At 35.9% G+C, this 15,480-nt stretch overlaps 1 protein-coding gene across 2 annotated transcripts in view; it reads right to left on the minus strand.

Moving 5' to 3' along the window:
* TBCK (TBC1 domain containing kinase) overlaps nt 1–15,480 on the minus strand; it is a 115,573-nt gene that overhangs the window by 62,360 nt on the left and 37,733 nt on the right. For both annotated transcript variants that reach the window (XM_075032400.1, XM_075032410.1), the window contains exons 9-20: nt 14,804–14,865; nt 13,977–14,038; nt 13,119–13,267; nt 11,974–12,112; nt 10,435–10,534; nt 8,428–8,477; nt 7,934–8,063; nt 6,940–7,038; nt 5,573–5,635; nt 4,646–4,772; nt 4,034–4,084; nt 2,336–2,419 (exon numbers count right to left, since the gene is read on the minus strand). In XM_075032400.1, the coding sequence (XP_074888501.1) occupies nt 2,336–2,419; nt 4,034–4,084; nt 4,646–4,772; nt 5,573–5,635; nt 6,940–7,038; nt 7,934–8,063; nt 8,428–8,477; nt 10,435–10,534; nt 11,974–12,112; nt 13,119–13,267; nt 13,977–14,038; nt 14,804–14,865 (1,116 nt within the window). The remainder of the gene's footprint in view (nt 1–2,335; nt 2,420–4,033; nt 4,085–4,645; nt 4,773–5,572; nt 5,636–6,939; nt 7,039–7,933; nt 8,064–8,427; nt 8,478–10,434; nt 10,535–11,973; nt 12,113–13,118; nt 13,268–13,976; nt 14,039–14,803; nt 14,866–15,480) is intronic.

The raw sequence follows: 15,480 nt of genomic DNA on the forward strand, positions 1-15,480 counted from the left end.
AATTGGGCATTCCATACCCAAACCCCTTCAACTGCTCTTGCTTCCTATTTCATTCAAGGAAATACATTTGATATGATTAGAAAAAACATGTATCTTCATTGTATAGGACAAGCTCAGAAAATGACGTATGTTGAACTCTGCAGTTCGAAAGATTCCTTCTGTCCATGCCTACATGGAACACATAAAGAAGCTAAGAAGCTAAAATTGCAGTAGGCATTTTCAATGACATTCTTAGAACTTTCTTCCAACCCAATAATGCAGGGAAATTACACAGAATTTTCCTTTAAAACCGTATTTACCCATTGGTGTTTGACATATGACCCTAGAAAGGATTAAATCAGAATACTGAAAGAATCTTAAAAGGTCCAGTATCCCCGAGTCCTTGATGATGCCAGATGTTGCACAGGAACTCAGAAACACCTACACTACTTTGGTTCACAGAATCCTACTCACCTATATTTCTAACTTTGGCTTATACCTATTTTTGTATAGCCCCTCAGGAATAACATCAGGGAACTCTAAAGAGCACAAGTATTATTTTATGGAAGAGTATACCCTCTTGAGAAAAGTATACCCCCTTGAGAAAAGTCTTTGTAAAGCTATCAATCTTGAAGTCTAAAGCAGTTGTCTCCACAGGACGATCTGATATAATACACTTACTCTTTTCATCTTTAGAACTTTACTGCCCCTTTTTTTCCAGCAAGCACTCTTTCTTTACAGACAAAAGGATGCAAACAAGTTCTCCCGAATATTTTTTCCAAACTATTATTTTACATATTCAGTTCATAACACCTCTTACCCATTGTTTTTTATAAGTAAACTCTCCTAATCACTGTGTTCTCTCCGTATGATAGCTCTCTCCCTATTATCCAATATATAACTGCTTTTATGTCTAATTATTTTTTGTTGATCAGTTCTTAATTTCCTTTCATTTTTTGAAGGCAAAACCCAACAGACAGTTTCTAAGTTGAGGAGTTTCACAAGTTATATACAAAAGAATTTCTTTAAAAGAAATACAAGGACAGCAAGCCATGCTGAAACCCAGTATTCAATAAACACTCATAACTGCTTGCAGTTAAAAACATTCATTACCACCTGTTTTGGTTTTTTTTCTTTTAAACTACTGATGGCTTTTCAAACAGCTTCTTTTGGTTTTTAAAAACTCTTGGCAAGACAAATTATCTTTCCAACAAAGACTGTGCCAAGGTGGCTTTCTAGGTCTAGACAATTCCTTCTTCATGTTTCCATGAAATTTAAAATTAATTTTCAAGTAGAATAGACATTTACCTCCTAGCTATTGTTTTAATTTCTTTGAGTTACCTATATAGCTGTTGAAGACTGAACAACAGAATGTTATTCCTCAGGGTTCTCCAACTCCTGTCCTGTATTGAATGACATTATCTTCTGTTTAGTAAGAAATACCCCTCAAATCCCTAACTCTCTGAATACCGTAACTTCCATTTTCTGAGAAGTCCCTAGTTTGTACTGTTCCTCTTCATTTTCCCTCATTGTCAAAACAGCTCCTGTAACAGTATGATTTTGATCACCTGAAGGGTAGGTCTTTACAATCTAACACTGGAAAGACTATTTCCTCATTTTACAACTTTGCATGATCAACTGACTCTTACCTTGGATATTACACAGAACATTTTGGGGGGAGGGGGGGGTTTGTGTGTCCTGGGTTCAGCTGGGATAGAGTTCATTTTCACAAGAAGCTGGGAGGGGACACAGCCAGGATAGCTGACTCAAACTAGCCAAGGGGATATTTGATACCGTATGACATCATGCTTAGTATATAACTAAGGCAGCTGCTTGGGGTGTAGGAGGGAATGCAGCTCAGGAATGGGCTGGGCATCGGGCACCAGGTGGTGAGCAATTGCATTGTGCATCACTCGCTTCATATATTCTTTTATTAGTATTGTTGTTGTTGTTATTTCTTCTCTCCTTGTGTCCTATTAAACTGTCCTTACCTCAACCCATGAATTTTTACCTTTTTTAATTCCTATTCTCCTCCCCATCCCACCAGGGGTGGGGAGGAGTGAGCAAGCATCCACGTGGTGCTTAGTTACTGGCTAGGCCTAAGCCACGACATTGTGTGCAGTTGGGTTTTTTCTCCTGCCTGAATCTTTACCCACTTATTTTGTTCCTACTTTTCTTGCACAGCTATTGTTCTTATTTATCTACAACAAAGCTTTGGAAAGAAATAGATGTGTATGTCCTACAGTATGATTCCAACTGTATTCCAATTTTACCAACACTTGAAAAAGTATATTTATATACCCAGAAATAATTTTACTTCTCTTAGGACTACAAAAAAATAAAGGGACTTACTTACCTTGAATAACATGAGAATTATCCTTCAGAAAGAAGTTATACAAATACTTGGGGATAAAAGCAGACATGCAGGCATATGCCAGAGCTGAAAAAATTAAAAAAAATGGATGCAACTACAGAGGTAAAAACATAAGTACACCTAAAAAAGTTCATTAATAAGCAAATAATAAGCATAAATACTTAAATCAATCTATACACAAAAATTATTGTAGAACACATAAAACGGGCACGTTCCTTATTAAAGAATTTCAAAAGCTCCTAAAAAAGGTTTCCTTCCATCACTGAGTAATCAATATAAAGCTGGCTGGACCTGATCTGCTCCCAGTTTATTTCCATACTTCTGAGTGACAAAGAAATGAGATGATGTTTGGAAAGCCATGGTGATGTTTGTGTCAAAAAGTCAAAGTCCCTGGATGAATAAAATTTTAGAAGACAGTTTCAGACTACTGCATTATTGTAGTCTTCTGGGTTTTATTCTATAGAACTTACATCCAGTTTATGCCCCATTAGACTTGCATCTTGTCTCTTCAGCTCAGAGACTAACGATGACAGAATTCAGAAGAAAAAAGAGTGGAATATAATTAAAAATACTGTCAAAAAGATGGACAAAAACATCTTAAATTTCTCAACGGCTCCTCATAAACATACCAATTATAGATTAGAGGGTAAAAACTTAAGTGTTTATCCCCTTGATTAATTCCTGGGAACTTGGTTGAGAGACAATGTACTGTCATACAATTCTTAGCCATGGTGCTAGATCACAGATAAAAAAGAAATATGTGTTTGTCATAAATTGTGCAAAGACAATAAATATAATTTTGAAGTTTCTTAGCAAAACATCAGATTTATAGCAAATATGACATAGGATCATGTTTTAAATGAATTCTGTGTTAGAACTTTTCTAGCATTGAAACCAATTTTTAAATATCCAAGCCAAATGTGTCCAATTAAGTTCGTAAACCAGCAGAAAAACTTTACATAATTCACTACTATTATATTTTGCTTCAATGGGAAGGAAACAACGTTCTACAATCAAACTGTATATGAACATGTCCAAGAGCAAGAAAAATCTGTTGAAATATTTAAATTAGTATGCACAGTAGGCATAATAGGAGTCATTGTCCTGAGAAACTAGTTTTCCCCGGTACGGACCTTATAAAAAGAAAGCCAGGTACAAGAGAATAGAAGATTGGACTAGACCTATTCTTAACAAATCACATCCTCAGAAGATAAAGGCCACATATCCAAAGCTGGTCTGATAAGCTTTTAGGCATTTAAAACCACCATCAGCTTTTCTGAATAAAGCTAGTCTGACAGGTTAACAGCTAGGTTAACAAATAATGCATTCACATTAAATAAGGCAAAACTACAGCTTCACTGAAAAAGACAAGTACTAGAGAAGCATTTCTTGCTTTTCTGTAATCAAGGTGATTTGTGCTTTTTATTATATATTCGTTATTGTACTCGGCAATAAAAACAGGGTTTGAATCCCTGCTTGAAGAACACTACAACACATACACTTTTCAAAACACAACCATTTCTTTTGACTTGTGGCAAAAAGAGCTTTAAAATTCCTCTGTGGCTACAGAAAGTTTCCATCCAGTGCAAAAGCACCCAGTGGGTGCAAACATCTGTCTACTATTAGATACAGATGACAGACTGTGCTTCCCCTTCAACCCCAGCAGAAAAAGGTACTCACCTTCATTGTTAAAATTCAAGTACAGAAACGGTGCACAAAGAGAGTCAAGACCTAAAGAGAGAAAAGCCATGAATGGCATAAAGAGCTCATTTATTGTAATGCACAACATAAATTCATTAATCATGAAAATTTGCATACTTGATACTGATTATAATTCTGCAATGTCAGGCTTCACATGTAATGCTGAGAACCACTGTGAGATCAATGCACAAAAACAGAGAACATTTTAAATTACTGAACTATAATGCTGAATTGATTATTGTGCCAAGGATTCCAAGAAATGCCATTTACCATCCCAAGAACTCTCTCAGTAACTTCTGCAGTTTTACCTTGGAACTGAACAGACTATTTTTTTTTTTTTAAATAAAGTGACTGAAACTTAAGGAGAGTAAATATATAAGAAAGAGTGGAGCAATTTTGCATTACAAATTAAATATAAATCATTAGGAGCTAAATTTGCAATTACACACAGATTCATTCTTCAAAAGAAATAGAAATGAAAGCACTAAAAAAAATGCTTACATTATTGGTGAGGGGAAGCGGGGGAGGTAATTTTAAGTCAGCCGTAGCTTTCCAGTTAATTATCTGGCCTTGCCAACTAGTCAAACTCACCTTGCCAGTATACCAAATCAGGATGGGAAACAACCCAGGCCTTCAGCACACGTCTAAACTTTGCATGACCCTCTGGCGATGACAGCAATTCATCATACTGATGGCAACGAGGAATATCAACTTCAATCTGCACCACAGCCAAGCATATAATATAAAGAGAAGTCAGAGTAAGCGTGGTAGCACTACAGCAATTTTGCAACACTAGAGGCAGAAGTCAGGCAAAGAATGTAGGTCAGACCACCATTATAAACACAATCTGCTTCCTCCATCACTTGAAACCAAAACTTGAAGAGAACAGGGAACTATAGCCACCCTGTCCAAGGTTAAAAATAGAGATTTTTTTCTTTTTCCAGATTCATATTTTTAAAAGGGTTCTAACCCTTGAAAAAGACAGCAAATTACACTTATAGTTTTTTTCTGATCCAAATTTGGACTCATTTCAGGTGCTAATATCACTTTGCTCTAAAGGATAATCAAATCAGAGTTCTCAGAATGTTGTACCCAATTTGATGGAAAATATTTCTTCACCCAGCCAAAAGGAACAGCTGTTGCCTTTGATGTCTTTTTATGTCTGGCAAGACTTCTTGGAGAACCAAATTGCTCAAGAACCCCTTTCTGTGAAGCACAGCTCACCTTACAGAATCTCAGGGTATTCAGCACTATCTGGTACAAGGTCCAACAGGTACAACAAACATTTGATAAAAACAGGACTTTTAACAATACATCAGTAACATTGTTCACTACACTCTGCTGCTGCTACAGAAACAGTGATTCTGAAGTAGAAGAGGATTTCACTTTCTGCATGTTATGGGGAACCCTTTTAGTATTATCAGCCACATCTGGTGTAATAGGCAAATGACTGCGACTGGTGGGAAATATCTTTGCATTACTTCAAGTGACAATATTTGATAACACTGGAAAACTTACTTGTCTGTCTGTAGGAATTGGTGTGTCTTTATCAATGGCATCATATTTTGCTTGTATGTCACCCTAAATGTGGAAGAAGAATACTTGAATTTAGAAAGCACTTACTAACATAAATGCATATTACAATGTACACACCGATATACAGAATTTGACTGTTTTTATTAGGTGCTTTACTTAGCAACATTTTTTCCCTGAAAAAAAGTCCCCAAAGTACAGACAATTCTGACAGCTGAATTTTAACAAAACCATCTTTATTCTGTTATGATTCAGGACATATAGACCATTCTGTGACCTCCTCAGTACAATATTCAGTGATTTTCAGTTGTTTATGCAGGAAGCTATGTACTTGACACAGTTTTCCATTTTCAAATTATGAGATGCTCTCAATTTAAATTCAGTGCTTACCTCAGCCACTGGCAAATGGCTTTCAGCATCATCTCTGTAAAGACACTGAATTCAGCTGCCTGTTAATTAATATTGGTGTTACCAATATATACTACTCTTAAGTAGCCTGTCCTTGCATGAATCCCAAGACAGGCAGGCTGACAAGTCCATCTTAATGTTATGGGACAGGGAAACACCACCTGCACTGTAAGCAGATAAAGCATGAGAACTGACTCATCTCCCAAGACCCAGGCTACAACCCTGACCATTAGTTGTTCTTTAAACTTTACAGCTTTTTTCGTGGTCATATTATATCATACTCAGCAGATCACATCCTATGCTAAGTATCCTAAATAACCTGGGATGTGTTATCTGTAAGAACCTCTTTGCTGCACTACTGCAGACTGCAAGCAGGGTAGATGCAAAAGCTGGATAGTCAAGCAGTCTCAGTGAGGAGTCCTTACTTCTGGGACATTTCTAGTCCTTTGTCCAAAAGGGTTACATTTAATTTATTTATTCTCCAGTCTTTGGAGGAAGTGCATTGATTGGTAGGTGAGAAAAATACATTTGATATGTTTCATCCTGTTTTGCCCAACTACTGGTGACTGAAGCAGGATTCTAACTGCATGTCAAAAAATAATCAAAATCAAAACTCCCCCTCCCCCCCAGTTAACTACCTGTTGTATTTAAACAATCTAGAAAAATTTTACTTTATGGGTAGTATTTTTCCATCCCATAATCAAAATTAAGAGCAGTCAAGTTTACATACATTCTCCGAAATCAAATAATATTGGAGACAAGAAGCATGTTTGTCTGAACGTTCTTTGTTCACACAATTTCACGACTCATTTTGTTTGAAATGCCAGTAATTTTACTTGCCAACTCTTCAAATCCATTCCAGCTTACCTGTCAATCCCATTCCTATCCCACTCCCTCCCCAGTCAGTACTGGACCTTCTGCAAACGCCCTCCCATTGCCCTTACCTCAACACCCAACAGGGCAGCCCAGGTTATGCCTCTCAGAAGAGGAGGGATGTCAACCCTGGCTTCTTTCCAAATTTGGTTTTTCTTATATGGATAGGCCTTCAAAGAGAAGAGATTAACAGCAAAAAATGTTACCATGTAACTGAAACAATTCAAATCCCAGTCCTGGGACGGTCTTTCCCCCAAAGGACAAATGCTGTCAGCCTAAACGATGAATGCAAGTTTACAAGTAAATTTCATTCCTAACTGGAAGGCCTGGATGGAGGAATACTATTTGATTTTAAAATACCCACTTTTTCTCATAAATGTATTCACGTGGTTTGGTATACACTGTATATATAAATTTACTAAGCCAAATTTTAGTTAAAATCTTTTTCTTCATTAAATGTTTCTTTTCATACTATCCATCCAACTTTGTTTTATTAAACATTTCTAGTTTATGCCTTCCTAAGTAGTGCACTTGATAAGGCGCATCAGCTCTTTCTCATTCTTAAACAAGAATCCATCTCTCTGCATATATGTAAATTAGGGACCGGTGTCCGTCCCCCCGTCTGTGTCCTGTTCCCGCCCCCCCCCCCCCCCAGTATAAACCCTGTATTTCTAACATGACACTGTCACAGTAAAACGGTATTGTTTTCAAGTATCTTACTGCTTGGAAATGCAGAAGTGTTACTGGCATATTTATACCTATAATAGCTTAGTCTGTTACGAAATAAAGGATGCAGAAGTATTTTCTTCAGTAAATAACAGGTATTAGCAACAGCTCTATTTTCATGTGCATACTTTAAAATACACTTTTATATTCATCACTACTGAAACGACCTATTTATCATATTTTTATTTTAAAATCTTCTTATACTTCTGTAGGGTTTTCTCCCCCCTCTCCCACTATGGTCTCTTGTATCTCTGCTTCCTTTTTCAATTACTTGGTGCTTTAAAAATCCTCTAATTACCAGACCAAATCCAATTACCCAGCATCAGAAAGATTCCATACCTTCAACAGCCTGTCAAACAGGACAATTCTATTTAGCTGGTACTCTGTGTCCCTCTCCCGGATGATCAGAGGAAGACTAGCAGCTGCAGACAGCTCATTACTACTATTTGAATGAGGTAAAGTTGACTGGCTGAAAAGAGAGTTAGGATAGTAGTAGTGAACAGCAAGAAATACAAATCATTGTGAAAAAAATGAATATCCTGTGATGTATTTCTGAGTCAGAAACAAGTATAAATGGCTAACTTTGAATATTCAACACAGAGTTGATTTCCAGAACAGAGAAACAGGCTAGGATCCTCAGTTTGGTATCAGGGCCCTGAGTCCACCAGTGCAGAGTGCTTATCAGCTCTCACTGACTTTAAGAGCCAAACAAGGACATGTTAGGTTTGCTTTTGGAAGACAGTTGTGTCTAACTCTGCAGTGTGCCACTCAAATAAAACTAATAACTCAAAATTCAGTCCCTTCTATATGTACAAACTTACACACACACTTACTCATCTTCAAGCAATGGATAAAATGCTTCCCCACCAACATCTTTCAGTCTCTGAAATGAAGAATAAAAATAATTATCAGAATACTGCTCAGAATTCAAGTGGAAATGTTTAGCGGAATACAAAAACTATTAATTAGCAATTCATTTGCCAAATTTAGAAGCTTGCCTTGAGATCTAAGCATTAGCTCAGTCCTCCATCAGCAAGGAAACATACACCCTTTAATGCTACAAACTTTTGCTAATACAGGCTTTTTGAGTTGATAGATGTTCTTCTGCCTGAAGATAACACTCATTCATAAACGTATTTCCACACAAAAAATAGCTTCTATGGGCCATGGATTAATAGATCAATAGTATTACATAGTTTTTTTCTTTTTCTCATTTTTCTACATGAAGTTCCTATCCAAGTAGCTGCAAAGCAACTGCACAACTTGGTTTTATATTTTTAATCAATTCAAGAGTTATGCAAATTTGAGTTCCTTTTAGTAGCTGCATCTGAAAGCTGCACAGAAATACAGACACTCTCTGGCAAGGTGACAGACAAGCATGCCTGGACTTTTGCCTTAAGTTTTCAGACACCTTTGGTGCATTGTGATTAATGTTTAATACTTTCCTCCCTGCAGTGCTCTGTTTTGCAGTTCAATCCCTAACTTAAAGGCATACAGCATACAGTCTGTCCCTCCTGGGATTGGAAGAACAGTTCATTCTCAGTTCATTCAGTACTGATCCTCTTTTGATTATAAGCATCATGCTCTGCTCCATAAAAGCTGTTTGAAGAATTGCATAAGTTCAAAAATTTATTTCAACTAACATTGCAAGGTTCAGTCTTGTATCTTCCTCAAAATGAAACTTCAGTATATAACTTATTTGCTGCTGTATTTATAGAAGTAGGTAGCAATATCCAAAATTACAGATTAAAAAGCTTTTAAAAAAGCCTTAAAAACTGCCCTTTTGTAGGAACAACAGTAGGAGCTGCAGTGTGTACTACCTTTAAAATAGCCGTTGTATATTCTTAACCTCCCCACACCCCACCAACCAAGCAAACAAAATAACCCAGTTCTTTGATCTGTTTTCATGCATTTGTGTGAAGTAATGCAAAGTTCTTCTGAAGAAATAAGTTTACACAGTATTTGCCACATTGCCCCCAAAATTACGGTAATGGTGGCAGAGATCAAGACTTCAGGAGTCACCTTCCTTTCTGTATTAACCCTTGTAATCATATGGAAAGGTATTTTTATAAAGACTGTGACAGTATTGCATTTGCTACTATAAAAAGCAAGCTGCAAACAGTGCAGCACAAATTTCTAATTCTACAGCAATAAAGCTCTACATATGTAAAGACATGTGAACAATTAAAACATTTCAGTGATACATGCAGTAAATCTTGTAACTGATCATTACATCAGGGAAAATTATGAGTTACCTATATGCTGATTTTTCCACTGAAGATGAAAGAAAACTGCATTACTGCATGTTGGCAAAATGCCTTGAAGTGATCTTTTGAACTAGTTGTTTAATAGCTATACATTCCAAAGATTAGTAATTAACTACGGGAAACTTGGTATCCAATGTTAGGTATAAAGCCTTCAAGGATCTGCAACTGAATTGAGTTGATCTTTCTTTTGAATAATGTGAGCCACCTACAGACAGGAATTAAAGAATGCAAGAAAACACTCACTGTCCAATTAGTTTAGCAATTGTGGAGAATATCAGTACTACAGAACTATTTGGGCTACACCAGAACAAAGCGGGTAACAAAAATCAGGAAAGGGAGGGACACAGGAAGGGTATGGAGAGACAGAAGATAAATTAAATTTAATAAGCTTTTGCAGACAAAGCAATTTAATAGCATAAATCAGAATCTGACTTGGACGCCAAGAAGTGTTCTCTTGGAATTAGTAACACTGACATTTGTAGGAACAGCAGTAGGAGCTGCTGTTCCATATTCCCTTTAAACAAATGTCTCTGCAGGAAAGACATAAGAACAAGTGCACAATATTCTTCTTACGTTTCGGAGCTGGCACAGAGACAAAGTCACAGTTGTGTCATCTAGGAGGGAACTTCTATCTCGTCCTTGCCCAAAGCTCTCACCATCTTCTAACAAAAAGCTTCAAAAGGGAGGTGGGAAAAAAAAAAATAAAAATCAGGTCATTTTATAACATAAGACTTAAGTTAGAAAAAATAGAAAATTCTTACATCAATCAGTTTCCTCTTTAAAACAAAATACTAGCTCTGAGAAGTATACTGTATTGACTCTGCATGGCATGAAACCTGCTATCAAGGGAATGTACAATCACCTTAAATTATTCAAACAGTTTTTGCTGTAAAAAGGCACATTTCAGGTTTTTTGTAACTTTGGTCTGCACACAAAGGAAGAGTAATGAGATATGGGATTAATATTCTCTTTTATTCCTTGACCTGGCACAGCGAAGGACTGCCATTTATTATGAAAAGCAAAAATAAAACTTTATTGTCTTATGTAAGCCATTTCCCACCATGACAAAAAACAAGCAAAAGTATGACCCACACCTTTTCTGTGGCAGTCTACCTAAGGATACAAATACATGCAAGAAAGGGTATACACAAATTGTCTATTTATTGTTAAAATGTTAATATTGTTAAAGCAGACAACATGAAACTGATTTCCAGAAATTAAGCTAACATTCTCAGTATCACTTAGAAAACGGAGTCAGATTCCATTGTTGAAATTAACACCTCATCTTCAAGATAGATAATATGACGAAAAATGTTTTCCCCCTCATAATTCAAAAGCACATGCATTCACCTCTGAGTACAGAAATAGGCAAACCCTCAAAATCTCACAGTAATTTTGCCACCAAAATACCACTTAAAAGCTAATTCCACCTTTTTTGCCAAGATATTGCATTCTGGCTGTACACTGACTTCATGTGTTTTAAAAACCCAGAACCAGCAAATTGATCTATATGGACACATAATTATGCTTACTAAGATCAGATTGGGGGATTAAAACATGAATATACTACACAAAATTGCAATGTGTACAGCAGTAAGATAAAAGTATTAATGACTAAAATGCTGTTACAGAATTATAATTCATAAAACTAAGCATTTTACAAAAAAGCAATCAGCTCATCTGCTGAATAATTGAATTGACCACTCAGCACTGCTGTTCTGTGAAAGGGAATTCAGAATATGAGAATTTGCTACAGAACATATTAAATTAAATTACAGTTACAAATATGCTGTTGAAGCATAGTGAGATATTTTTACTAAAAGTTAATGCTATTGGAAAGTGTGCTAAATTTAGGGACTTCCAGTTCAGTATTTTCCACTTCACCTACATTTCTTCAAATTTCAGAAAGTGAAGTGCAGCTAGGCAACAGATATAAGGCATTCAATTAATGCCTTTAAATTGGGTGACATGACTTCCTGCTGTTCAAGAAAGCCATTTTCAACATTTTTCACACATACAGGTCTTGAAACGAAAAACCAAACCAAAATGTTCTCTCAGAATCACTGGCCTTCATCCATCTTCCTTTCCCTTAAAGTGCTTCTCTTTCCTTACTTGGGAAGAGTGCAGACAGGTGGCTTTGATCGAATGATTTCCTTGTTGACAAGTTCTTTCTCCAAGTCTCCTCCAGCCAAACACCAGAGATAATAAACCTCTTCAATTGATCTTTCTGCTAGGTAATCACTATCTTCATCTATTAGGAGAAACCACATAAAAACGAGTTACAGCTTTTTAGGCAGCTTGTATTTCTTCCTACCACTCTAAACTCATATTATTGGAAAAAAAAAAAATTCTTATGCTTGAAAGGTCCTAGAACTTTATGTGAAGTCAGAGGAAAACTGTTCTTCCCTTTGCAAGTGCCCTTTAGGTAGATTTAAGGAAAGAGCAGATGGGCAGAAGTCAGAAAAAAAAAGTAAGTACTTCTGCAGTTTGCCTTGGTGCCAGAAAATAGAACCAATCAGATAAATACATCAAAGTGCGGACTTTTGCTTCCTGTGTGTCTTCTAAAAAAGAAACCAAACAAACACTACTTTGTATACAACAGAGTGCTAAGAGTAAAAATAAGAAACTAGTGATTCATACTGAATAGTTATCTATCTTCCCTTCACATACCATACCCATACTTAGAAGGGGTAAAATCTTAGTCTCCAAAAATTGTATAATGAGTTTTTCTAAACATGTAGAAATCTCCAAGATCATCAGAAAAAGTTTGAGGACTTAAGAGTGGTAACAATTTCAGCATACTGTAGCTTTAAACTCAGAAATGTCGCCTTTTATTCTAGAATGTGACCTTTTCCACAAGGATTTAGTTTTCCAATACTTCCAAAAAATCATCTCATGCTATGATCCAGCAGAATCTCATTACCAATTCACCACACAATTTGGTGAAACAAACTACTTTGTACATGTATATGTCCAAATTCTAAAGGCAAAAGATGATATTGATATTCCAAGCTGGACTTGAACACTAATGATAACTATTTATTACCTGAGGTTGAAGCACAAAATCAAGATGCCCTCCTTTGACTTGCACACTTCTCTCAAAACATGTTTGCATATATCTCTACCCATTAAACAACTTATTACAAGAATGTAGTATTGTGACATTTAATAGTTTCTCTCCAGCAAAGTATTCAAAGAAAACATGAAAACATTTTCCTTCCCCCTCCAATGACATTCATGACACTACACGCTTTTACCTTTACATAATTGACTTATGTCTTCAGGAAGCGTTAAATTAGCACACCTTGGAGAAGATGAGAACAGACCAGCAGGTTTGTGGAAGAGAGGATATACTGAGGATACTTCACTGAACAAACTGTCATGCAGCAATTCCTCTGGAGTTGGCCTTGAATTAAGAGAGTAAAACATTAAGAGTAAATTGCTTCCAAAAATATTACATTTCAGTAAGAAACATCCCCAGTAAAAAATATTAGCAAGTTATTTTAAATTGTATTGGATTTCAGAAATTTTAATAGCAAAAAAGTCTACCAATTTTGTTCAATTCACGATGCACAACACACCATGCAGTCTATTTACAGCCCAAGTTCAGATCTCACCTTCATTTAATGTACATAGCAACTATTTTATTAATTCCCCTTTAATTCCGCTAAGTAGAGGTGGAAAAATGAAAGTGCAAAGCCTTGATTAAAGAATAAAAGCATACTTGTTTTTCAGAAGAAAGCTGTGGCAGACTGACATAATGAAAAAGTACTCTAAAAGAAGAGATGTGAAGAAAGCAGCCCTAATTCTGGCTACAACAGAGCTATAGTAACCACCACCAACTTCCAGACATGGAATCAGTAAAAGCTGTGAACTTAGAACTATACATGCCTGAATAGTTTTCCCTCAAAATACTCAGAATCAATCTCAAGGTTTTGCACACTTGACTTCTACCTCCCCTCAATTCTTCTCCTTTAAACATTGAAAAGCAATAAAACAAAGAATTTCTTATAGGTAGCACAAATCATCAGTATTCCACAAAAGGTTCAGCAACAAGTCTTCTAATTTCATAGTATCCCAGCAGAGTTTACTAGGTATTTGGACTGAATACTTGCCTCTGAGAAGGTTGGAATGTAAGGCATTTCTTCAGTAGAGCTATGATATTTTCAGAAAGGTCCTGGAACATAAGAAAAACATGGAGGAGATCTGTTTATTACTGTCTTAATTCAGCAAGCCAATTAGCTCATACTTAACTTTTAACATACAGGCTATTCCTTTGAGGGCAATAAAATTTCACACCTACACATATGAGGTTAGCTGTGTCAGACCAAAATGCTGGGAAAGTAAATCTTCTCACCCCCCAACCCTGCATTTGCTTTGGGGAAAAAATAAACTGAAAAATTTGCAATGTATGCAGCTTTTTATTTTTATGTTTTAATTCAGATATTCTGTATCCAGCTTGAAACAATGCAGTACCTGGGAACTCCCTTCTGCTAATAGTTGGAATCCTTTTACACAATGTCTCAAAAAATACAGACACTACAATTCAGTGATTAATTTTGGGGGTGGGGAGGAATTGAACTGTGTAAGCCTACACTATCAGAATGTGTAAAGTGGCCCAAATAGAAGACTAAATTTCTAGAAGAAAAATACTTAACTCCCAACACTTTAAAGAAAATGTATAACTTATTAAACTGTACAGAGAGCATTAAAATTTACTGAGATAGACAGTAATTTTAGGAAAGAATGAATATTACCAGTACTGGCTATTTGAAGGAACCTTAGATATATAGTTTAGACTTCAAAATTTTCCCCTCATACCACAATCAATCAAGTGACCAAATAAGTTAAAAAAAAAAAAAAAATATATGTGAAATACTATGCAGCAATAATAAAATGTTTTGGATAAGACAGCATGGAGGAGCAAACTAGTTCCACAAACCTTAATAATATCAAGACAACCATGTTCTTCAGCCAATACAGTTACAATATCATCTACACAGCCTTTGAAAAATAGAACAATAAAAAGTTAAGTGATACCAATTACAGAGGCTATCAGATAAACCCCCACCCCAATAAAAAGCACTTAACTTTGGCTTTTTATTGACGTTGCCACATCACTTGAAAGTAAATTCTCAAAATTAGAAATGAAAATTATTATTATCACCTATGCAGACAGAAAATTGAAACCTAAGAAAGTAAAGCAGCACATCTAATTTAACAGTGAAAATGTTTTTGCAGGCTTAGTACATCCAGAGTGTCAGGTTCTGACAAATAAATTTAAACAGTCTTGCCACTTATAAAAAAAAAAAACAACCAAAAAACCACAAAAACCCCTGAAAGAACTTAAAAATAACTCCATATAGAAGCTCAAAGTAATTTTCATTTTGTTGCTACTTGCTGATAATACTAGCAGTATTTTGTAAATTGTTTTCAACACATTATTGAGACAATAATTCTCAAGTCAGGACATTAATTTTTTTCAGTGCATAAAGGTTACGAATAACTTGCATTCAACTTGAAGGGGACTGAAATGCTTCAGAAAGCTAAGAAATCACTTACCAAACAGTCAGAACTTTAGTACCTAAGCACTAAGTGCTGAATGAAAAAGATGTCTCT

Source organism: Buteo buteo, chromosome 1 (assembly GCF_964188355.1).
Source record: "Buteo buteo chromosome 1, bButBut1.hap1.1, whole genome shotgun sequence".
Taxonomy (NCBI): Eukaryota; Metazoa; Chordata; class Aves; order Accipitriformes; family Accipitridae; genus Buteo; species Buteo buteo.